General features: G+C 45.5%; 1 protein-coding gene across 1 annotated transcript in view; it reads right to left on the bottom strand.

Moving 5' to 3' along the window:
- Positions 1-25,943, bottom strand: part of AGBL1 (AGBL carboxypeptidase 1) — a 1,138,256-nt gene that overhangs the window by 721,921 nt on the left and 390,392 nt on the right. Inside the window, exon 15 of the mRNA XM_073623519.1 lies at positions 19,431-19,518. Within this exon, the coding sequence (XP_073479620.1) occupies positions 19,431-19,518 (88 nt within the window). The remainder of the gene's footprint in view (positions 1-19,430; positions 19,519-25,943) is intronic.

Genomic DNA, 25,943 nt, shown 5'->3' with positions numbered 1-25,943 from the left:
TCCCTTAGTGGTATAGTATCTGATCGGATCAATATCTGATCCGATCAGATCTATACTAGCGTCCCCAGCAGTTTAGGGTTCCCACAAACGCAGTGTTAGCGGGATCAGCCCAGATACCTGCTAGCACCTGCGTTTTGCCCCTCCGCCCGGCCCAGCCCAGCCCACCCAAGTGCAGTATCGATCGATCACTGACACTTACAAAACACTAAACGCATAACTGCAGCGTTCGCAGAGTCAAGCCTGATTCCTGCGATCGCTAACAGTTTTTCTGGTAGCGTTTTGGTGAACTGGCAAGCACCAGCCCCAGGCAGCGTCAGGTTAGCGCCAGTACCACTAACACCCACGCACGCAGCATACGCCTCCCTTAGTGGTATAGTATCTGAACGGATCGATATCTGATCCGATCAGATCTATACTAGCGTCCCCAGCAGTTTAGGGTTCCCACAAACGCAGTGTTAGCTGGATCAGCCCAGATACCTGCTAGCACCTGCGTTTTGCCCCTCCGCCCGGCCCAGCCCAGCCCACCCAAGTGCAGTATCGATCGATCACTGACACTTACAAAACACTAAACGCATAACTGCAGCGTTCGCAGAGTCAGGCCTGATCCTTGCGATCGCTAACAGTTTTTTTGGTAGCGTTTTGGTGAACTGGCAAGCACCAGCGGCCTAGTACACCCCGGTCGTAGTCAAACCAGCACTGCAGTAACACTTGGTGACGTGGCGAGTCCCATAAGTGCAGTTCAAGCTGGTGAGGTGGCAAGCACAAGTAGTGTCCCGCTGCCACCAAGAAGACAAACACAGGCCCGTCGTGCCCATAATGCCCTTCCTGCTGCATTCGCCAATCCTAATTGGGAACCCACCACTTCTGCAGCGCCCGTACTTCCCCCATTCACATCCCCAACCAAATGCAGTCGGCTGCATGAGAGGCATTTTCTTTATGTCCTCCCGAGTACCCCTACCCAACGAACCCCCCCAAAAAAGATGTCGTGTCTGCAGCAAGCGCGAATATAGGCGTGACACCCTCTATTATTGTCCCTCCTGTCCTGACAATCCTGGTCTTTGCATTGGTGAATATTTTGAACGCTACCATGCACTAGTTGAGTATTAGCGTAGGGTACAGCATTGCACAGACTAGGCACACTTTCACAGGGTCTCCCAAGATGCCATCGCATTTTGAGAGACCCGAACCTGGAACCGGTTACAGTTATAAAAGTTAGTTACAAAAAAAAGTGTAAAAAAAAAAAAAAAAAAAAACACATACAAAAATATAAAATAAAAAAAAAAATAGTTGTCGTTTTATTGTTCTTTCTCTCTCTATTCTCTCTCTCTATTGTTCTGTTCTTTTTTACTGTATTCTATTCTGCAATGTTTTATTGTTATTATGTTTTATCATGTTTGCTTTTCAGGTATGCAATTTTTTATACCTTACCGTTTACTGTGCTTTATTGTTAACCATTTTTTTGTCTTCAGGTACGCCATTCACGACTTTGAGTAGTTATACCAGAATGATGCCTGCAGGTTTAGGTATCATCTTGGTATCATTCTTTTCAGCCAGCGGTCGGCTTTCATGTAAAAGCAATCCTAGCGGCTAATTAGCCTCTAGACTGCTTTTACAAGCAGTGGGAGGGAATGCCCCTCCCCCCCCAACGTCTTCCGTGTTTTTCTCTGGCTCTCCTGTCTCAACAGGGAACCTGAAAATGCAGCCGGTGATTCAGCCAGCTGACCATAGAGCTGATCAGAGACCAGAGTGGCTCCAAACATCTCTATGGCCTAAGAAACCGGAAGCTACGAGCATTTTATGACTTAGATTTCGCCGGATGTAAACAGCGCCATTGGGAAATTGGGGGAGCATTTTATCACACCGATCTTGGTGTGGTCTGATGCTTTGAGGGCAGAGGAGAAATCTAGGGTCTAATAGACCCCAATTTTTGCAAAAAAGAGTACCTGTCACTACCTATTGCTATGATAGGGGATATTTACATTCCCTGAGATAACAATAAAAATGATTAAAAAAAAAAAAAAATGAAAGGAACAGTTTAAAAATAAGATAAAAAAATAATAATAAAGAAAAAAAAAAAAAAAAAAAAAAAAAAAGCACCCCTGTCCCCCCTGCTCTCGCGCTAAGGCGAACGCAAGCGTCGGTCTGGCGTCAAATGTAAACAGCAATTGCACCATGCATGTGAGGTATCGCCGCGAAGGTCAGATCGAGGGCAGTAATTTTAGCAGTAGACCTCCTCTGTAAATCTAAAGTGGTAACCTGTAAAGGCTTTTAAAGGCTTTTAAAAATGTATTTAGTTTGTCGCCACTGCACGTTTGTGCGCAATTTTAAAGCATGTCATGTTTGGTATCCATGTACTCGGCCTAAGATCATCTTTTTTATTTCATCAAACATTTGGGCAATATAGTGTGTTTTAGTGCATTAAAATGTAAAAAAGTGTGTTTTTTCCCCAAAAAATGCGTTTGAAAAATCGCTGCGCAAATACTGTGTGAAAAAAAAAAATGAAACACCCACCATTTTAATCTGTAGGGCATTTGCTTTAAAAAAAATATATAATGTTTGGGGGTTCAAAGTAATTTTCTTGCAAAAAAAAATTATTTTTTTATGTAAACAATAAGTGTCAGAAAGGGCTTTGTCTTCAAGTGGTTAGAAGTGTGGGTGATGTGTGACATAAGCTTCTAGATGTTGTGCATAAAATGCCAGGACAGTTCAAAACCCCCCCAAATGACCCCATTTTGGAAAGTAGACACCCCAAGCTATTTGCTGAGAGTCATGTTGAGTCCATGGAATAATTTATATTGTGACACAAGTTGCGGGAAAGAGACAATTTTTTATTTTTTTTTGCACAAAGTTGTCACTAAATGATATATTGCTCAAACATGCCATGGGAATATGTGAAATTACACCCCAAAATACATTCTGCTGCTTCTCCTGAGTACGGAGATACCACATGTGTGGGACTTTTTGGGAGCCTAGCCGCGTACGGGACCCCGAAAACCAAGCACCGCCTTCAGGCTTTCTAAGGCCGTAAATTTTTGATTTCACTCTTCACTGCCTATCACAGTTTCGGAGGCCATGGAATGCCCAGGTGGCAAAAAAACCCCCCAAATGACCCCATTTTGGAAAGTAGACACCCCAAGCTATTTGCTGAGAGGTATAGTGAGTATTTTGCAGACCTCACTTTTTGTCACAAAGTTTTGAAAATTGAAAAAAGAAAAAAAAAAAATTTTTTTCTCGTCTTTCTTTATTTTCAAAAACAAATGAGAGCTGCAAAATACTCACCATGCCTCTCAGCAAATAGCTTGGGGTGTCTACTTTCCAAAATGGGGTCATTTGGGGGGGGGTTCGTGCCACCTGGGCATTCCATGACCTCCGAAACTGTGATAGGCAGTGAGGAGTAAAATCAAAAATGTACGCCCTTAGAAATCCTGAAGGCAGTGATTGGTTTTCGGGGTCCCGTACGCGGCTAGGCTCCCAAAAAGTCCCACACATGTGGTATCCCCATACTCAGGAGAAGCAGCTAAATGTATTTTGGGGTGCAATTCCACATATGCCCATGGCCTGTGTGAGCAATATATCATTTAGTGACAACTTTGTGCAAAAAAAAAAAAAAAAAAAAAAAATTTGTCACTTTCCCGCAACTTGTGTCAAAATATAAAACATTCCATGGACTCAACATGCCTCAAAGCAAATAGCTTGGGGTGTCTACTTTCCAAAATGGGGTCATTTGGGGGGGTTTTATGTCATCTGGGCATTTTATGGCCTTCAAAACTGTGATAGGTAGTGAGGAGTAAAATCAAAAATGTACGCCCTTAGAAATCCTGAAGGCAGTGATTGGTTTTCGGGGCCCCGTACGCGGCTAGGCTCCCAAAAAGTCCCACACATGTGGTATCCCCATACTCAGGAGAAGCAGCTAAATGTATTTTGGGGTGCAATTCCACATATGCCCATGGCCTGTGTGAGCAATATATCATTTAGTGACAACTTTTTGTAATTTTTTTTTTTTTTTTTGTCATTGTTCAATCACTTGGGACAAAAAAAATGAATATTCAATGGGCTCAACATGCCTCTCAGCAAATTCCTTGGGGTGTCTACTTTCCAAAATGGGGTCATTTGTGGGGGTTTTGTACTGCCCTGCCATTTTAGCACCTCAAGAAACGACATAGGCAGTCATAAATTAAAGGCTGTGTAAATTCCAGAAAATGTACCCTAGTTTGTAGACGCTATAACTTTTGCGCAAACCAATAAATATACATTTATTGACATTTTTTTTACCAAAGACATGTGGCCGAATACATTTTGGCCTAAATGTATGACTAAAATTGAGTTTATTGGATTTTTTTTAGAACAAAAAGTAGAAAATATCATTTTTTTTCAAAATTTTCGGTCTTTTTCCGTGTATAGCGCAAAAAATAAAAACGGCAGAGGTGATCAAATACTATCAAAAGAAAGCTCTATTTGTGGGAAGAAAAGGACGCAAATTTCGTTTGGGTACAGCATTGCATGACCGCGCAATTAGCAGTTAAAGCGACGCAGTGCCGAATTGTAAAAAGTGCTCTGGTCAGGAAGGGGGTAAAACCTTCCGGGGCTGAAGTGGTTAAATATGAGATCTGCGGCCAAAAAGACCTCAGATCTCATCTTTACACTAAAATGCAATAAGAAAAAAAAAAAATTAAATGTCATAATGTCATTTGAAAAAAAAAAAAATTCCCTTTAAGAGCATTGGGTGGAAGTGACGCTTGACGTCGCTTCCGCCCTCCAATTATGGTTGCCACCTTTTCTTCAAGCCAAACCCAAACACTTTAGCGGCACAGGGCACTTTATACACTATAGAATTATAAAAGACCTGGGACACCTGGAAGAGTGGGTGTGGCCAAACTGCTCTTGCTGACATCATCCCCCCCCCCCCCCCAAGAAATGCTGGACCTGCCCCCAGACAGCAGCCTGCAGCTCCCAGATGGGAACAAAGTTTTGTGTAACTATGTCAGTTACTTGGGGAGCCACACCTCAGTCTGAATAATGTGTCTGGGTTTCAGACAGACTGAAACCTGGACACATAAATCAAAACCCGGACTGTCCGGATGGATCCTGGACAGGTGGCAACCCTACTGTACCTCCAATGCTATGGAGCCGAGTGGGGGACATATTTCCCTCACTCGGCATCAAGGCAGTTAGGGGAGCGGACGCGATCGTCTCCGCGGCTACCTGCGGCTCTGGTAAGCGGCGGAGATGAATGGAGATAATAGGGTACTTGCGGCGAATCCACCGCAGAGACCACTTTTATCCCAAAGAGAAACGCACGCCGTTCCTGAAAATACCAGGGTTATGGCAGCTAACTGCTGCCATAACAACGGTATTTAGCGTCAAAGTACTGATGTACGGGTACGGTGATTTGTGCAAAGTGATTAAATGCAGCAACACTTATCTTAGAACAATTTAGCTGAAATCATACGAAACATTGACGCTGGATCAGACAGTTATGTCCTTCATCAACCAATGTATTTGAACACTGTGTACCAGTGGGGTGTGTCCATAAGGGGCACAGGAGCTCCGCCCCCTCTCCCCTATCACCTCTCTCTCACCATAGATAGATTCATGCATTGCATTAATTTATCTATGGTCGCCGCTGCCGCCCCCTATTCAGGTGTCTGGCCCCTTGTCGAGCGCCGGGCACCTGAATTACAGAGGCGGGTTTTTTGGAAGCGCCTGATTAGAGCCGTGGGCTCTAATAGGCGTCCTGATTAAAGCCGTAGGCTCTAATAAGCTTATTGGTAAAATGGTAAACAGCGGGCACAATGCTGTGCGTTCGCTGTTTACTCAATGTTGTGTTCACAAATGCTGACCCGCCTCTCAGCCAATCAGGTGCTCGGGTCTGCATACCTGTCACCCGATCAGCTGAACAACAGGTGCTGTGATTGGACACGTTATAGAGAGGACCAGAGAGATTGAGGAGCGTGAAAGTGGAGGACGCCACCGTGACCCGCTGCGAGACAGGTAAGTCCCGACTCCTGGGCGATGCACACTGGCAGCAACTGATGGGGCACAGAAGCGGTAATTGATGGACACACTGGCAGCAATTGATGGGGCACAGAAGCAGCAATTGATGGGCACAGTGTCAGCAATTGATGGGCACACTGGCAGCAATTGATGGGTACAGTAGCTGTGTTTGTTGGCACAGTGGCGGCAATTTATGGGTACGGTGGCTACATTTGATGGCACAGTGGCTGCGCTTGATGGGCACAGTGGCTGGGCTTGATGGGCACAGTGGCTGGGCTTGTTGGGCGCAGTGGCTGCATTTGATGGGCACAGTGGCTGCGCTTGATGGGTACAGTGGCTGCGTTTTATGGGCACAGTGGCTGCAATTGATGGGTATTTTTTCAGATTGTTTGCGCCCCCCCAGAAGTTTTGAGCACCAGCCACCACTGTTACTCTTTTGTCATGTGGATAAATCCCGCTAACATATAAAACCATGAGCACTATTTGGGTGTGCAGTTATTAGTAGAAATGTCACTTTATTGAGAATGACAAAAGCCATACCTGACCTTCGAGGAGAATACTAACACCTGTTCGGGAACATTCCTCCGTCAGCAAACACAATTTTCTTTGAATACAAGACCAGCCATTACCTTCCCTTTGCAAATAACCATTAAACTATATTGTACCCACTAGCACATTTCAAGCCAATTTCTTACACAGCACCAATTATGCTGTTTGCTAACCTCCTTGATTGTAAGAGTATTGTGTGGAAGTTTTCTGATAAATTGTATCATCTCCGCTATACCAGAGAACAAAATGAACTGTGATAGCAAGCGTGAAAGCTGTAATTTAACTTTTATATCATCGCTTGGCGCTCGCACAGTCTTTAAGTTTCTTTATACAGTGCTGCTGCTAAAACAATAAAAAAGAAAAAGTCTAAAGAAATAGACAATAGTTACCTGCAGCACCGCAGTACATATTAAGACTTATTGTTTAGGTGCATTTACAGAAAAGTGTATTTCCCAAATTGACGCTCAGGTGGGAGAAGACATGCACCTGTACATCGCTAAAAACATGTCATTACATCAAACCCAGTTTAGTTGCAGCAACTTATTCCAAGCGATGTATCGGACTCTAGGCTGATCAATAAGAACATTGAAAATAAAAGTCAAAAGCTCAAATTAGATGAAAGCCATTGTGCTTAACCAGTGGTCTCCAAACTGTGGCTCGGGGGGGGGGGGGCAAGATGCGGCTCTTTGGCTCACCTTTATCCCGCCCTTGGAGCATTTTTCTTCCCACTGTTACAATACACCATTCCTCCCACTGACACCAACAATGGGGCATACTTCCTGTTACTGACATCAACAGCAGGGGCACAATTTCTTCCACTGACATCAACGATGGCGCACTATTCCTCTGGCTGATACCAATGATGGGGCACTATTCCTCCCACTAATACCAATGATGAGGCACTATTCCTCCCACTAATACCAATGATGGGGCACTATTCCTCCCACTGATACCAATGATGGACCACTATTCCTCCCACTGATACCATGATGGAACACTATTCCTCCCACTGATACAAATGATGGGGCACTATTCCTCCCACTGATACCAATGATGGAACACTATCCCTCCCACTAATACCAATGATGGGGCACTATTCCTTCCACTGATACCAATGATGGAACACTATCCCTCCCACTAATACCAATGATGGAACACTATCCCTCCCACTAATACCAATGATGGGGCACTATTCCTTCCACTGATACCAATGATGGAACACTATTCCTCCCACTGATACCAATGATGGAACACTATCCCTCCCACTAATACCAATGATGGGGCACTATTCCTTCCACTGATACCAATGATGGAACACTATCCCTCCCACTAATACCAATGATGGGGCACTATTCCTTCCACTGATACCAATGATTCCTCCCACTGATACCAATGATGGAGCACTATTCCTCCCACTGATACCAATGATGGAACACTATTCCTCCCACTGATACCAATGATGGAACACTATTCCTCCCACTGATACAAATGATGGGGCACTATTCCTTCCACTGATACCAATGATGGGGCACTATTCCTCCCACTGATACAAATGATGGGGCACTATTCCTTCCACTGATACCAATGATGGAACACTATTCCTCCCACTGATACAAATGATGGGGCACTATTCCTTCCACTGATACCAATGATGGAACACTATTCCTCCCAGTGACACCAATGATGGGGCAATATTCCTTGCACTAATACCAATGATGGGCACTAATGCCCTGTACACACGATCGGACATTGACCGGACATTTCGACAACAAAATCCATCGTTTTTTTCCGATGGATGTTGGCTCAAACTTGTCTTGCATACACACGGTTGCACAAAGTTGTCAGAAAATCCAATCGTTCTGAACGCGGTGACATAAAATACGTACATCGGGACTATAAACGGGGCAATAGCCAATAGCTTTCGTCTCTTAATTTATTCTGAACATGCGTGGTACTTTGTGCGTCAGATTTGTCTACACATGATCGGAATTTAAAGGATCGAATTTTGTTGTCGGAAAATTTTATAGCCTGCTCTCAAACTTTGTGTGTCGGAAATTCTGATGGAAAAAGTCAGATGGAGCCCACACACGATCGGAATTTCCGACAACACAATCCTATCACACATATTCCGTCGGAAAGTCCGACCGTGTGTACAGGGCATTCCTCTCACTGACACCAATGATGGTATACTATTCCTTCCACTGATACCAAAGATTGGTCACTATTCCTCCCACTGATACCAATGGAGGGACACTATTCCTCCCACTGATACCAAAGATGGGTCACTATTCCTCTCACTGACACCAATGATGGGACACTATGCCTCTCACTGACACCAATGATGGGACACTATGCCTCTCACTGACACCAATGATGGGACACTATGCCTCTCACTGACACCAATGATGGGACACTATGCCACTCACTGACACCAATGATGGGTCACTATTCCTCTCACTGACACCAATGATGAGGCACTATTCCTCTCACTGACACCAATGATGGGACACTATTCCTCTCACTGACACCAATGATGGGTCACTATTCCTCTCACTGACACCAATGATGGGACACTATGCCTCTCACTGACACCAATGATGGGACTCTATTCCTCCCACTGACTCCAATGGTGGGGCACTGTTCCTTCCACTCACATCAATATGCATTGTGAAACAATGAAACCGGAGATGCATTGTTTACTCCCACTGATGCCAGAACAATTTCTACTCACAATTGCCAAAGTCCATCCCGGCAAATGTCTGAAGGACTATAAACTGGCCCTTTGTTTAGAAAGTTTGGCGACCCCTGGTCTAGAGCAATGGCCACATGATCATTTTCACCCTGGAATTCTTGGTCAAGGTATCTGAAGCTACTCTTTCATATGAAATTACTTCCTAGTCTGGCAACTAGATCTGGTGACAACCTTTTGGCTGTGAGAGGATGTCAAGCCAAGGGTAGAAAACTTGCCCCAGTTCCTGTTGTTCAACCACAGATATGTAACACCAGCAATGTCAAGGGAGACTGAGAAATCGGCTTTTACGGTTCCGTTTCTATATGTGGTTCATTTATATCTATTATGTAAGTGTAAACCATTTTTGCACCACAGTGAGCACTATGCCAGCTTTTTATGTTTTATATGTACCATATATGGTAGATATTTAAGATTGTGGGCTGGAGAACTCAGAATCAGAGCGGAGATGACTAGACACTAAACAGATTTATCAACTTTTCCCTTAAAGGGATACATGCTCAATTGACCTATGTGTTTATGGGGTATTATAAGGTGTATGGCTGGTGTGATTGTACGGGTGAAGCATGGGTGTGCATGAAGGAGGAACTTCACCCAACTTAACACATGGGAGGAAAAAGACTTTGAAGTTGTTTGTCATCACACAAGTGCATGGAGTTGTTTGAGAACAAAAATAACATGATTGATTATATTATTTAGGAAACACATTTTTCTGCACAGGATTGGGATTTTTTATTTTATTAATGTTTGCACGAATTTCTTCGGATTTACCTGATTTTGGTATGACACAAAATAGATTGTTTATGGTTGACTATACATAGAGCACTGTTAAAAAATGATTGTGGTTATTTATGCAGTGCAGTTCATTTCTTCTCCTCTGTTTACCCCATTGACATGAGCAGGGTCGTTCTAAACGGTACAAAAGTGCGGTGATCACCACACATGTAATCTATTGATAATACAGTATATAATATGAAGCCAATAAGATCCTCACATAGTACACTGCTTTAATCACATCCCATCCATTTTGTGCAAGGTGAACACACCAAATATATTCAAACAACAAAATTAAAAGATAATCATATGATTTTAAACCAATGTATCCATTTAGGCTTGTGTCTACAAAAATATAAGTGCTTCAATGGTAATCTGTGTCCATGTATACACATACACTATATTGTCAAAAGTATTGGAACGCCTGCCTTTACACACACATTACCTTTAATGGCATCCCAGTCTTAGCCCATAGGGTTCAATATTGAGTTGGCCAACCCTTTGCAGCTATAACAGCTTCAACTCTTCTGGGAAGACTGTCCACAAGGATTAGGAGTGTGTCTATGGGAATGTTTGACCATTCTTCCAGGAGCGCATTTGTGAGGTCAGGCACTGATGTTGGACGAGAAGGCCTGGCTTGCAGTCTAAGCTCTAATTCATCCAAAAAGGTGTTCTATCGGGTTGAGGTCAGGACTCTGTGCAGGCCAGTCAAGTTCCTCCACCCCAAACTCGCTCATCCATGTCTATATGGACCTTGCTTTGTGCACTGTTCCTTTGGAGGAATGCTGGGACATTCTGTAAACGCTAGGGTGCAGGCCTTACTTCACTCAGTTGTTTTGTTAGGAAACGTTCAGCTTGTTTAAGTGTAGTGCCACCATTACCCTGTATGGTTGATTGTACATATGTCCTTCTTTCAAGCAGCCTGGTATAGCATAGTGTAGACATGGGCATTTGTCTAGGGAAAGAAAAGGGACTAAATGCCAACAGGCATCATGCTGGATGGAGCGCCTGAGTTCTATTCAAGCCAGGCTGGGTTACCCACAGGGTGTCACTTTTAGTTACATAGTTATATAGCAGGTGAGGTTGAAAAAAGACACAAAAGTCCATCAAATCCAAACTATATGTGTGATTATATGTATAGATTTTTTAAACTATTGATGCCCCCCCCCCGCTGAGACCACCGCCTCTGGAAGAGAATTCCACATCCTTGCCTCTCTTACAGTAAAGAACCCTCTACATAGTTTAAGGTTACACCTCTTTTCTTCTAATTTTAATGAGTGGCCATGTGTCTTGTTAAACTCCTTTCTGCAAAAAAGTTTTCTCCCTATTGTGGGGTCACCAGTGCAGTATTTGTAAATTGAAATCATATCCCCTCTCAAGCGTCTCTTCTCCAGAGAGAATAAGTTCAGTGCTCGCAACCTTTCCTCATAACTAAGATCCTCCAGACCCTTTATTAGCTTTATTAGCCCTTCTTTGTACTCGCTCCATTTCCAGTACATCCTTCCTGAGGACTGGTGCCCAGAACTGGACAGCATACTCCAGGTGCGGCTGGACCAGAGTCTTGTAGAGTGGGAGAATTATCATTTTATCTCTGCAGTTGATCCCCTTTTTAATGCATGCCAATATTCTGTTTGCTGTGTTAGCAGCAGATTGGCATTGCATGCCATTGCTGAGCCTATCATCTACTAGGTCCCCCAGGTCCTTTCCATCCTAGATTCCCCCAGAGATTCTCCCCTCAGTGTATAGATTGCATTCATATTTTTCCCACCCAAATGCATTATTTTACATTTTTCTACATGAAACCTCATTTGCCATGTAGTTGCCCACCCCATTAATTTGTTCAGATCTTTTTGTAAGGTTTCCACATCCTGCGGAGAAGTTATTGCCCTGCTTAGCTTAGTATCGTCCACAAATACAGAGATTGAACTGTTTATCCCATCCTCCAGGTCGTTTATGAACAAAATAAATAGGATTGGTCCCAGCACAGAACCCTGGGGACCCCACTACCCACCCCTGACCATTCTGAGTACTCCCCATTTATCACCACCCTCTGAACTCGCCCTTGTAGCCAGTTTTCAATACATGTACTCACCCTATGGTCCATGCCAACGGACCTTATTTTGTACAGTAAACGTTTATGGGGAACTGTGTCAAATGCTTTTGCAAAATCCAGATACACCATGTCTACGGGCCTTCCTTTATCTAGCTGGCAACTCACCTCCTCATAGAAGGTTAATAGATTGGTTTGGCAAGAACGATTCTTCATGAATCCATGCTGATTACTGCTAATGATACCGTTCTCGTTACTATAATCTTGTATATAGTCCCTTATCATCACTCTGGAGGTTTCTTCCCAGTAACCACAGGAACCCAGGTGAGCCCCATGCTAGAGAACCAGTAGGAGCCTCGTGGATTGCCCAAGCTGGTAAGAAAAGAGTTAAGATATACTGCTCATTGTTCTGTTACATTACAAGAATTATTTGCTAGGTCCAAAACTCAAAAATTTCAGGCGACTAGTACTTTCAGAAAAAGGTCAACAATGGAAGCCTTCCTATTTTTCCTTCCTTTCCCTTTCAATAAATTTCTGAAATAGACAAAATTCCATCCAGTGAAAGGCAAAGCTTTAGAGATGCAATTATGATTTTAAAAGTCCCAGAGTAAAGATAATACAGCTGTTGGATTGGCACCTACCATATGTCAAGGTTTTCCAAAAGCCAGCATAGGACATTATGAAACGTATCCACCTTAAACTAGTGAATTATTGTGATACTAGCACCATTTATATATCGCTCACATATTACTATGCAGACTTTGCGTCTGTGATTTTATTTTTTTTTCCAACCATGTTAAACTCATTTGGGCAATCAATACCAAATATATCTTTATCACAAGTTCCATTTTTTAAACCCATACAACTATAATTGCTCTATAACAAATGCAACAGTAACCATAATTTGGCATTTCATCTAAAATTAGCCACACTGTTCCATTATTATGCTTGTCATAAAAATGAATTGGTCTCAGCATTTTAGAAACCTGCCTGATAGAGAGACTTTTAGTCATGTGTATAAATAATATTGTCAAGTAAGCCATTTAAAACCAGACAGATCTGATGACACATGTCACTAATTGCTGGCACTGAGGAGAGATGAGTCCGAATGGATTGCGGTGCCACTTGTGCACTTTATACACTATGTATATTACAGAAAATAGATGACTTAGCAAATTTTATGAAAGTCCTTCTGTTTTATTATTCATTTAGAGTACACTATCACTGTACTGGTGCTTCATACCATTAATTTGCAGCTACAATCATGACATAAAGGGGACCTATAGAGGATCCAAAACAAAGTTCCCATTTCATTACAGTAGTACCTTGGATTACGAGCATAATTAGTTTCAGAAGCATGCTTGTAATCCAAAGCACTCGTATATCAAAGCGAGTTTCCCCATAGGAATCAATGGAAACTGAGATAATTTGTTCCAGTGTCACTGCTAGTTTATGCAGTACCGCATGTTGCTGAAGGTGTGGGGGGGGGAGCTCCGGAGACACTCAGAGACGCTCGGAGACCACTCGGAGATTCTCAGGGACACTCTGAAACACTCACAGAAGCTCGGAGACACTCGGGAACTGAGTGTCTCCGAGCTCCTCCGAGTGTTTCCGAGTGTCTGCGGCGCACCCCACCTCTGGCCACATGCGGTACTGCACATCCCAGAGGCTCGAATCCTGCTCGTCTTGTGAGACAACACTCGCAAATCGAGTCAGGATTTAAAAAAAAAAACAGCTTGTATTGCGAAACGCTTGTAAACCGCGTTACTAGCAATCCGAGGTTTTACTGTACATACTAATTTCATTAAAACAGAAGTATGGGGTTTGGGGCTATTGCACATTTATACTTACCTAGGTGGATGCAGCATAGGTCCGATGCTGCATCTGTCCCCCGACCCCTCTACACTGAGAACCGATCGATCGAACACCGCTGATCGCTCAGTTCTTACAGCTCTGCTCTGCCCCCCCCCCTGCGCTCATTGGAGCACTAGGCTGTGGAGGGGGCGGATGCGGCCGCCTCAGCCTCTCAGCGGTTCGCTGAGAGGCTGAGCTGGGTGCTGGTCCAGGCATGTGGGTGGATCCCGGCTCTATGGTCATGATGCTGCCCCAGCCCGGCCTGACTCTTTGATGACAGCAAGCAGCGGGCTTCAGCCGGCTGTCTGCTGCAAACGGGTCACAGGAGTGCAAAACAAACTGCACTCCTGTAATCCTTAAATGAAGTACAGCCAATCAAGCTTTGGCTGTACTTATCCTTTAATCAAAATACATCCCACTTTTATTTAAAACCTATGGGCTTGTTCAATAATCGGCAACAATCTGCATAATACTGTATTGCAACCAACCAGGAAGGGTTTAAAAAGGGCTAAAAATAAACAGATTTCTGGTCTTTCATAAATATTTGCACACCTAAGCATCTTACACTCTGTGGGTTGGCCAGTTGTACAGCTTTCTCTCCTCTACTGAAATTGCTTACTCTGATTTCACTGCTGTAGTCCGGCCTCCCTGCACAGGTGGCGCTGTTATGGCAGCTGCAATGCAAAAAGGAGGGGAAAGCTAAGAGGAGCTTTTGTTCCTCTGAGACCTCTGTAGACGCCATCAGGGGAGCAGCCATCTGATTGGATGCTGCTGCGCTGAATGACATCTGCAGCCATCTTTAGTGAGGACAGTTCTAATAAATAGCACTGTCCTCCTGCAGTTGGCATGCATTTGGAAAGTGGCTAGGTCAGGGACAGGAATATGCTGGTGAGGAATAGTGTGACAACCATAGGGAGAGATTTCAGTGGAGGAGGGACAGAGTAGGGACTGCATGTCTGAGCCGCCAGCCAGGAATCCCGTTTGCCTTCCAGGTGCTTCTGCAACCACACCACCTATTAGCCACCCTCTTTGTCAGCTGCTGCCAGGCATTATACGCCTCTTAGACAGTCTTCTCTAATACCAAAACTGTGTTTTGCAAGTCCTTCAGTACTGTTGTGCCGGATTCAGCCGTGTTACTAAGGCACTGTTCCCACCTTGTTGGAACTTCAATTTAAAGTGTTAATACATTGTGCTGCCCTCCTTGGCCTCTGTGTGCATTCACTCTACTTTGTGTACCAAACCCCTTGCCCCGTCTACATGTACACTGTGAGCTTCTCACAATGAGCATTAGAAGCTGCAGCAAATCAGATGGAGCCTGCCTCCTCTCATCTCCTGTGCATATATGGAAGGAGCACCAGACCAAAAGATAAGAGTCCAAATTAATTTGTTGATGTGTTAAAAGACAGCCAACATGTTTTGAGGTTCAAAGGAACTCCCCTTTCATCAGGGCTTCAGTTACAAATGAGAAACCTTGAGTGGACTCAAAGTGAGGCTTTCCTGTTTGAATCTGTGCAGGGAAGCTGATTACTGGACTATGATTCCTGGCCAGCAGTGTTTTCATCTCAACTCCTGGCCTGGAGGACATCTAGCATTATCTAACCCTTTCCACTCCAGCCTGACTGTCCCTGGCCCTCCCCTCTCATTCATTGGATTTCGATTTCAATCATGGAGGCTCAGAACGACGTGTGAGCATTACCTGGGATGGTCTACGTGAGATGCATCATGCTTAGGAATGCCCACTCCTCCAGACTGACACCAGCTCAATTGGGTGTTAATTTGCATAACTCCTCCCAAGAACCAGCCCTCTGTTTGTTTCAGGACTCAGGGCTCTTGAGAGAACTATTGAGGCAGGGTGCGGTGATGTTTTCAAAACAGTCCCTCCCACCAGCCTTGATCTGCCTGCATTGCATTCAAAAACACATAGACCCAAGGACTATGGACCAATCAGAGTGTGCTGATGCTATGGCAGGTGCAAAATCTGCTATGTACATCATGTGCATGTAGTGGCGTATCATCCATAGGTGCAGAGTGTTCACTGCAGAAGGCCCCCGAGCGGGGGTGTCCACTCTGACCCACACGGCACACATGCATGATCCCCTGGTTGACAGTCGGGATGATCGGTGCCGCAGGGGGGGGACAGCTGCCAGCACCGATCTCCCTGTATAGCCTCCAGTGAAGCAGCTGACAGCCACTTCTCCTCCTCTCCATCCCGCAGCTGTCAGCTGAAATGTCAAACAGGGAGATCGGTTCTCGCAGCTGTCCCTCTTGTCGCACCGATCATCCCGACTGTCCCCCGTGTCCTCCTCCTCTGGGCTCCAGGCCGCCCTACATGTCCTCCTCCTCCAGGCTCCGGCACCCCTCCGTGTCCTTCTCTGCCTCCAGCCTCATGTCGTGCTCCTCTTCTGCCCCCCCGCCTCTGCCTCCCGTCCATTCATCTTCAATGCAGAAAAAGGGACTTTGTTCTCAGTCTATTTCACTTTCTCAAAGGGGAGATGTCAGGGGTCTGTTCAGACTCCTGATATTTTAAAGCCCCCCCCCCCCCCCCCAGCAGGGCAGATAAAAAAATACATTAGATATAAAAAAAAACTGTAAAAAATGATTAAAAAAAAAATTAAATAATATAAGATAATAAACTACTGACCCCCCAACCTACCGACATTTTCCACTGCCACCCCCCAAAAAATAAAAAGCATTGTGAAAATAGTTAAATTGTAAAAGAATAAATACATACAAATAAAAAACAATTGACACTATCCACTGCCCTACTGACATCATCCACTGTGGTGCAGAAAGATTTACATCAGTCCCATCAGGTAAGAAGGAGTAACTACCAAAAGCAGTGGCAGCAGCATAGAAGCAGTGGCAGCAGAAAGCTGGCAAAGGAATTTTGTGTGAAGCCAATGGAACAGTGGGAGCAACAGGTAAACGGCAGTACCAAGTGCAAGCCACAGAAACAGTGGGAGCAACAAGTGGGCAAGAACGAAGTGGCAGTTACATTCACAGTGGCAGCAGCTAGTGGGCAGGAGTACCAAATGGAAGTCACAGAAGCAGTGTGAGTAGCAGGTGGGTAAGAGTACTGAGTGGTAGATACATGCAGTCAGAGCAGCAAGTGGGCAGGAGTACCAATTGGGAGTCACAGAAGCAGTAGGAGCAGGTGGGCAATAGTATGTAAGCAGGTTGAGTTTTATGCTGCCCCACCAGAAGGGTTAGTGTTAATATGTTTCCCAGTTCTTTTTTGGCTGACTTTCTTGGGTCTGACCCACTGGTCCTTTGCTGTATGGAAATGGGGCCGGGGGCCAAATTCAGCGAGCGATGAACAAGAGGGTAAGCTTAAGACAAGACATGTGGCCATCACTGGGGTCTGTCCATACAGTCTACTGCCGAAGCCGGAGCACCTCCTGTATGGATAAAAAGCCTTTTACAGGGTATGGGACCACTGAGTTTTACATGTCACCCGAAGACACCAGATTTGGAGCTCTACCATGAATGGACTCTCATCATGTACAGGTATGCTGGGGCAGCCACAAGCTTGAGTTACAAATTGTTATCTGGAATTACCAAGATTTTCAGTAAAGCTTTTGAACTTTGCCTGGTCTGAAGTTTCTAATGAGGTCCAATGCAAGAAACCTGGTACACATAATTTACAGTTGGGTCAGTTGAAACACACAAGCAGTACAAGAGTTAATGCGGTACAGAAAACAGTAAGTGATTGCCAAGGGTAACAAAGGTTTCTCTAGCAGTTTGTTTTGTGTGTGCATGTGACAGGTGGGATAGCCTCTTGCAGGAGGCGTTGTTGTTGACACTCTCTCTGTGGAAGTCAAAGAAGCAGTAGAAATTGGAGGTGAGTATAAGGAACACAGAGAGCAGGTATCCATCAGCAGCAGGGATGACCAGTTCAGTGTAGCTAGGAAACTAGAATCAGAATGAGTATGATTAACCTCTTCAGCTCCGGAAGGTTTTACCCCCTTAATGATCAGGCCATATTTTGTGATTCAGCACTGCGCTACTTTAACTGGTAATTGCGCAGTCATGCAAAGCTGTATCCAAACAAAATGTATGTCCTTTTTTTCCTACTAATAGAGCTTTCTTTTGGTGGTAATTAATCACCACAGTTTTTTTTTTTGTCTTGTTTGCGCTATAAACAAAAAAAGACCAACAATTTTGAAAAAACAAATATGTTAATGTGTGTGCAGTGTACTGTTTTTACTAAGCAATGTCCCTTTGCAGGGAGAAAATAACAGCAGATTGCGGCTGTCAGTAGAGAGCTGTTTTTGTTCACAAGCACAAGGCTCTGTTTGATAATTACTGGAGCCGATTGGCAGGTGCCAGCGACCAATCAGCAGCTGGTACCCTGAAGCAAATCACAGCACAGTCAGCGGGCAGGCAAGCGCAAGCACGCCCCCTACCCCGGCGCACAGATCACATACTAGGTACTTGATCCAGTGCAGAGCGGCTGCCCTGCTGCAGTATAAGTATGGTGGGCAGTCCGCAGGCGGTTAAAATAAAGTTTATTATTGCACACAACACCATCCAACAGCAACAAACCATAAGCAAATCAAAAGTAAAAATAAAACATGACGGTGGAGCAAAACCAAAGCAACAACCTACAGTAACTATGGAACACTATATACAAATGAAGGGAAGCTGACATGCACAGGCCATGACCAAGACTGGGACTGGTAACAAGGGGAGTAGAGATGGGGTAACAGGATACAAGGAACTAAATGCAAGGTAAAGGATAAGGCCGGAATCAGGATAACCAGTGAGCAGGTATATGGCTAACAGGCAAAACACTGAAGCACTGATGCAAATCAAGGAAGGGGTTATATACCTTCCCCTAATTACTAGGATCTGCTGGCTTCTGAGAGACACCTAATGGTGCCACCCAGTGGGGGCTGTTTATTTTGGGGGGGGGGGGGTGGCAGACAATTACCCCCCCCCCCAGTTGGCTATTGTCACACAACTGGGTGGGCTCGGAGCGCAGTGCTCTGCGCCCCAAGCCCACCCTTTTTTTAAGCCTATTAGAGCCTCTGGCTCTAATCACGTGCCTCAAAAATCTATGTGGCGGCAGCCTGCATGTAGATTAGGGGGCGGGACTCATGGATGGGGGGGGGGGGGCGGTGTCCGTGCGCCCCTAATGGACTGGTGCCACCGTAACTGTACCCTTCAGCTCTGAGAATCACAGTGCCACCAGCAGGTAATATAGGTCATGACAGTAGGCAGGAGTACCACATTTAAAGTAAAAACTCCCTTCAATTATAAGTGAATATGAAGGACATCAATTTATTTTCATAATCCTTTATATATATATATATATATATATATATTACATTATACATGTATTGGTGCTTTTACAATGCTATACATCAGATAAAAAAGGCTCAAATACAAAGCATTAAGCATTATCAAGGCATATAGAAAAAAAGAATGGAAATATTTGTAAAATAAATGACAACTTACTTGTAATAAGAAATGTCTGAGCCAGTTCTTAACCAATAAGACTTTCCACTGAGAGCATCTTTCACAGAGTACATAACTGGCTGCATACCTATGTAAAATGATTACAATTATATATATTTTAGTTTGAAATAAACTCAAGTTTAGGGTAAAATTGACATAAATGAACACTATTGCAACACAATCTATGTCACCCGAAGCTCCATCCATCCATAGCCCTCTTAGCCAGAGACTTCTTTTCAAATGGTATATTAAAGTTGTTTGATCAAAGCAGCATGGTAGTACGTGTTTCTGTGTGAGATCCTCCTAGGTTGTGCCTTTGGGTTTGCCCCAAAATTGACAAGAGTTGGAGAATATGGCCTTTAGAGTTCATTCACATGGGAAAGGATAGGGAAGCAGTTAAAATCGGGCAGTTGAGCCAACCGCCCACCTAAACAAGGACATGCAGCCACTCAGGTCTGTCCACATGGTAAGACAAAAGTAAAACGGCATGTAATTAGTGGGTGTTATGCCGCGTACACACGATCGGACTTTACGGCAGACTTTGTCCGGCGTACAGGGCCGGACTGACCTACCGGGATACCGGGAAATATCAGGCACAAAGTACCGCTGGGGCCGCTCACTGCCTGTGTCAGCAATCTGAAGAGCAGCAGTGGCGGCTGCCGCTGCCGCACTATGCAATGGCTGTGTCACTGGGTCACTCACTGCTGTCTGTGTCTCCTCTGTTCGGGCGCCGGCGCGCCGCCCACCACACTCATCATGCCTCTGTCTGTGTGCCTGTGTGCCTGAGGGGGAGGAGCAGGAGAACGCCGTGCTGCTACATTTTTGCCTTCATCACTCGTCCCGTGCGGCGCCAGCCAGCACCATCCACTATCTGCACGAGGAGAGAATAGAAGTGAATGGCCGGCCGTGCAGCTGCTGCAGCACAAGAACTAAGGTATTAAAAATCTCTCTCTCTCCCCCCCTTTCTCTCTCTCTCTCCCGCCTCTCCCCCCCCCTCTCTCTCCCCCCTCTCTCTCTCTCTCCCCCCTCTCTCTCTCTCTCTCTTCCCCCCTTTCCCCCCCCTCTCCCCCCTCTCTCTCTCTCTCTCCCATGTTTTGTTCAAGTGCCAGATTATCTTTGAAAAGCTGTATACCATCAAACGCTGCCACTGTGCCCATAGATTGCCAACACTGTGCCCTGCCCATCAAACGCAGCCACTGTAACCATAAATTGCTGCCACTGTGCCCCATCAATTGCAGCCACTGTACCCGTCAATTGCAGCCACTGTGCCCATTAAACGCTGCCACTGTACCATCAAACGCAGCCACTGTACCATCAAACGCAGCCACTGTACCCATAAATTGCCACCACTGTCAAACGCAGCCACTGTACCCATAAATTGCCACCACTGTGCCCATTAAACGCTGCCACTGTACCATCAAACGCAGCCACTGTACCATCAAACGCAGCCACTGTACCCATCAATTGCAGCCACTGTGCCCATCAAACGCAGCCACTGTACCATCAAACGCAGCCACTGTACCCATAAATTGCCACCACTGTGCCCATTAAACGCTGTCACTGTACTATCAAACGCAGCCACTGTACCATCAAACACAGCCACTGTACCCATCAATTGCAGCCACTGTGCCCATCAAACGCAGCCACTGTGCCATCAAACGCAGCCACTGTACCCATAAATTGCCACCACTGTGCCCATTAAACGCTGCCACTGTACCATCAAATGCAGCCACTGTACCATCAAACGCAGCCACTGTACCCATCAATTGCAGCCACTGTGCCCATCAAACGCAGCCACTGTACCATCAAACGCAGCCACTGTACCCATAAATTGCCACCACTGTGCCCATCAAATGCAGCCACTGTACCCATAAATTGCTGCCACTGTGCCCCATCAAACGCAGCCACTGTACCCATCAATTGCAGCCACTGTGCCCATTGAATGCTGCCACTGTACCATCAAACGCAGCCACTGTACCATCAAACGCAGCCACTGTACCCATAAATTGCCACCACTGTGCCCATTAAATGCTGCCACTGTACCATCAAACGCAGCCACTGTACCATCAAATGCAGCCACTGTACCCATCAATTGCAGCCACTGTGCCCATTAAATGCTGCCACTGTACCATCAAGCGCAGCCACTGTACCATCAAACGCAGCCACTGTACCCATAAATTGCCACCACTGTGCCCATTAAACGCTGCCACTGTACCATCAAACGCAGCCACTGTACCATCAAACGCAGCCACTGTACCCATAAATTGCCCACCACTGTGCCCATTAAACGCTGCCACTGTACCATCAAACGCAGCCACTGTACCATCAAACGCAGCCACTGTACCATCAAACGCAGCCACTATACCCATCAATTGCAGCCACTGTGCCATCAAACGCAGCCACTGTACCCATAAATTGCCACCACTGTGCCCATTAAACACTGCCACTGTACCATCAAACGCAGCCACTGTACCATCAAACGCAGCCACTGTACCCATAAATTGCCATCACTGTGCCCATTAAACGCTGCCACTGTGCCCATTAAATGCAGCCACTGTACCCATAAATTGCTGCCACTGTGCCCCATCGAACACAGCCACTGTACCCATCAATTGCAGCCACTGTGCCCGTTAAACGCTGAGACTTTACCATCAAACGCAGCCACTGTACCATCAAACGCAGCCACTGTACCCATCAATTGCAGCCACTGTGCCCATCAAACGCAGCCACTGTACCATCAAACGCAGCCACTGTACCCATAAATTGCCACCACTGTGCCCATTAAACGCTGCCACTGTGCCAATCAAATGCAGCCACTGTACCCATAAATTGCTGCCACTGTGCCCCATCGAACGCAGCCACTGTACCCATCAATTGTAGCCACTGTGCCCGTTAAACGCTGAGACTGTACCATCAAACGCAGCCACTGTACCATCAAACGCAGCCACTGTACCCATAAATTGCCACCACTGTGCCCATTAAACGCTGCCACTATACCATCAAACGCAACCACTGTACCATCAAATGCAGCCACTGTACCCATAAGTTGCAGCCACTGTGCCCATTAAACGCTGCCACTGTACCATCAATTGCAGCCACTGTACCATCAAATGCAGCCACTGTACCATCAATTGCAGCCACTGTACCATCAAACGCAGCCACTGTACCATCAAATGCAGCCACTGTACCCATAAATTGCTATGGGGCTGGTATGACATTTTTTCCAGGGCTGATTTTCATTCCCAGTCCGGCCCTGCCGGCGTACTTTTCAACGGACTTTACGACGGACTTTCCGAATGAACAGACTTGCCTACACACAATCAACCAAAGTCCGACAGATTCGTACATGATGACGTACGACTGGACTAAAACAAGGAAGTTCATAGCCAGTAGCCAGTAGCTGCCCTAGCGTCGGTTTTTGTCCATCAGACTAGCATACAGACGAGCGGACTTTTTGACCGGACTTGAGTCCGTTGGACAGATTTGAAACATGTTTCAAATCTAAGTCCGTCAAACTTTTGAGAAAACAAAATCCGCTGGAGCCCACACACAATCGAATTTTTCAAATTGTCCGGTACGCCGGACCAAGTATGCCGTAAAGTCCGATCGTGTGTACGCAGCATAACTGCCACTGAACACGACCAATTTAAGTAAATTGGGCTGCACCACAACTGTGGCTCGGTGGATCAGCATTTTCAGGGGTAATATAGGCAGTGAAGAGGCAACCTAGCACCTCCTTACCTTTGTCAAAAGCCTCTGAAATCCAATTCACCATGGATCATTTTTCAGAAGGGCAGCAAGTGCTGCTGCATGTATGAACGAGCTCTTAGACAGAATAGAAACACAGGTTGAAGCTCCTTTTACATTAGAGCGTCTCCAAAGTCGCTTGATTTCCAGTGGGACTGTGTGGCGTGATTTTGATGCGATTTCGATTTGGCTTTACATTCTATGGACCAAAATTGCATTAAAAGTCGCACCAAAGCAGTGCAGGCATCTTTTCAAAGCTGCTACAACTTTGAGCTGCAATGATTTGAGGTGTCATTAAAAAGAATGGTGTGTGATTTGTCATGCGACTTTGATGTTAACAAGTGTGAATGAATCCTGAGTGCCGGGTCACACTGCAGTGCAAATCACATGCAATGTCCATGTGTTGTGATTTCAGCCATACAGAAAGTATGTCTGATATCGCATTGCATTCGGACCAAACTCGCACAGGATGCTTTTTTTTGGTCCACATCATAATTGGATGGCATGGGTGTTCATACCCATGCCATCCGATTCATGGCCGAACTGTCAGTTCGCAGTGCGATATGTGAGCTGAAATGGAGGTGTCATTAACTTTGTATTGACACTCCCGGCAGTTGGCATATGGCAGTGTAAACTGCCGTGCGAGTCGAGTGCGATGCGGGAACCCGCAGTGGATTTGCAGGGTTCCCGCATCGCACAAGTGTGAACAGAGCCTGAGACTGCATAATATACTATTGATTTACTAAAACTAGAAAGTGCAAAATCTAGTGCAGCTGTACATGATAGCCTATCAGCTTCTAACTTCAGCTTGTTTAATTTAGCTATGACAAAAAAAAACAAAAAACTGAAAGCTGATTGATTTGCAGAAGCTGCACCAGATTTTACACTTACCAGTTTTAGTAAATCAGGTCAACCCCAAAGAGTTATTTCATTTTGAACACATTTGTTGACATTACATTTTTTGTCATATTTGCAGGATATGGACTCATAAATCTTTGTAAATTGTGGCGGTGATATGCTTTACCCACCGTACACCTAACCCACTTTGACCAATGTCTTTTAAATTTTGAAACTTATACTATACTTGCACCTGATGAAGCCTTTATGTAGGTAAAACGTGTTGGGCAGTGGGCACTTTACCAGATGTTTCAAGAGTTAGTTTACTGTTATCAAGAATTTCTATTAATAAGATATCTTTTGATCAGACATATGTAAGCTATGAGGAGGGAGAATGATGTATTGGTGGATAGTTGCAAGTCAGGAAGAGCCCAATTGTTCAGCGCCTTCCAGAGGAGATAGCAATATCCCTTTAGAGAGTGTGAGCATTAACAGACAATGCTTTAGAACAGGGGTCTCAAACTGGCGGCCCACCCGCTGTTGCAAATCTACAAGTCCCATCATACCTCTGCCTGTGGGAGTCATGCTTGTAACTGCCAGCCTTGTAATGCCTCACGGGACTTGTAGTTTTGCAACAGCTGGAGGGCTGCCAGTTTGAGACGCCTGCTTTAGAAGTTTAAAGCGATTGTAAAGGCTTTTTTTTTTTTAAATAACAAATATGTTATACTTACCTCCTCTGTGCAGTTGGTTTTGCACAGTGCAGCCTGGATCCTCCTCTTCTTGGGTCCCCCGCATTCCAGGCCCCTCCCTCCTGCCAAGAGCCCCCACAGCAAGCAGCTTGGCTCTAACACTGAGAACCGAGCGATCTAACATCGCCGATCGCTTGGTTCTCACAGCTGCTTGAGCAGAGAGCTGCTGACTGTCAGTCAGCAGTCCTCTGCCATGCCCCCCCACGCTCACTGGAGCGCTGAGCTGTGGAGGGGGCAGGAGCGGCCGACTTAGGCTCTCAGTGGCTCGCTGAGAGGTTGAGTCGGTTGCCGGTCCAGGCATGTGAGCAGATCCCAACTCCATTGTCGTGATCTCGCCCGAGCCTGGACCGGCTTTGTGACATCAGCCGACAGCGGACTTTAGTTCACTGTCTGCTGAAAATGAGTCACAGGAGTGCAGAACGAACTGCACTCATGTGATCCACAAAAGTACAGCCAAATGAGCTTTGGCTGTACTTGTCCTTTAATTAAAACTAAGCCCCTGTGGACGGGGTGAAATGCATCAGGGTGTATAGTGTGGTGGAGACATGTAGGCTGAGGCTGCTCCTTATCGTTTATTCACATGGGCTGGTTGGGAATAGTGGCAATCCTTGTCTCTTTACAGATAATGTGGCTGCTGACTTTTAAAAATCAGGTGCTTACAAGTGCCTGTGGACCAGTGCTGTCTTCCCGCAGCCAGTTCCTCTTACCACTGTGGGTTGCCAGCACTGCCATTTTGGATATGAAAGCTGTCTGTGACTTCCTGAGAAACCACAGCCAGCTTTCCTCCACTTTGTGAATGGTCCTGCAGCCTACTGAATGATATGAAGTGCCCCAGCAGGTTGCAGAAGGGGGCCAGCAAGGTCCGAGTTTTAAATCAAGTTTTCGGGTTTCAGGCATACTGAAACCTGGACACATTATTCAGACCGGGCTGTGGCTCCTCAAGTAGCCAAGATAGTCACACACAAATCTGTTGCCATCTGGGAGCTGCGGGCGGCGATCTGGGGGCAGGTTCGGCATCACTGGGGTGGGCAGGAAGAGGATGTCAGCAAGAGCAATCTGACCACACCCACTGTTTGCTGTGGCACGCTATGTTTACCGCATTATTACTCTCCTTGGGGCACCCAAAGGTGTCCCAGGCCGCTAAAGTGGTCAGGTTTGGCTTGAAGAAAAGGTGGCAATC

Source organism: Aquarana catesbeiana, linkage group LG03 (assembly GCF_042186555.1).
Source record: "Aquarana catesbeiana isolate 2022-GZ linkage group LG03, ASM4218655v1, whole genome shotgun sequence".
Taxonomy (NCBI): Eukaryota; Metazoa; Chordata; class Amphibia; order Anura; family Ranidae; genus Aquarana; species Aquarana catesbeiana.
Note: the sequence above shows the minus strand (reverse complement) of the source record. Positions and strands in the feature narration are given on the sequence as shown.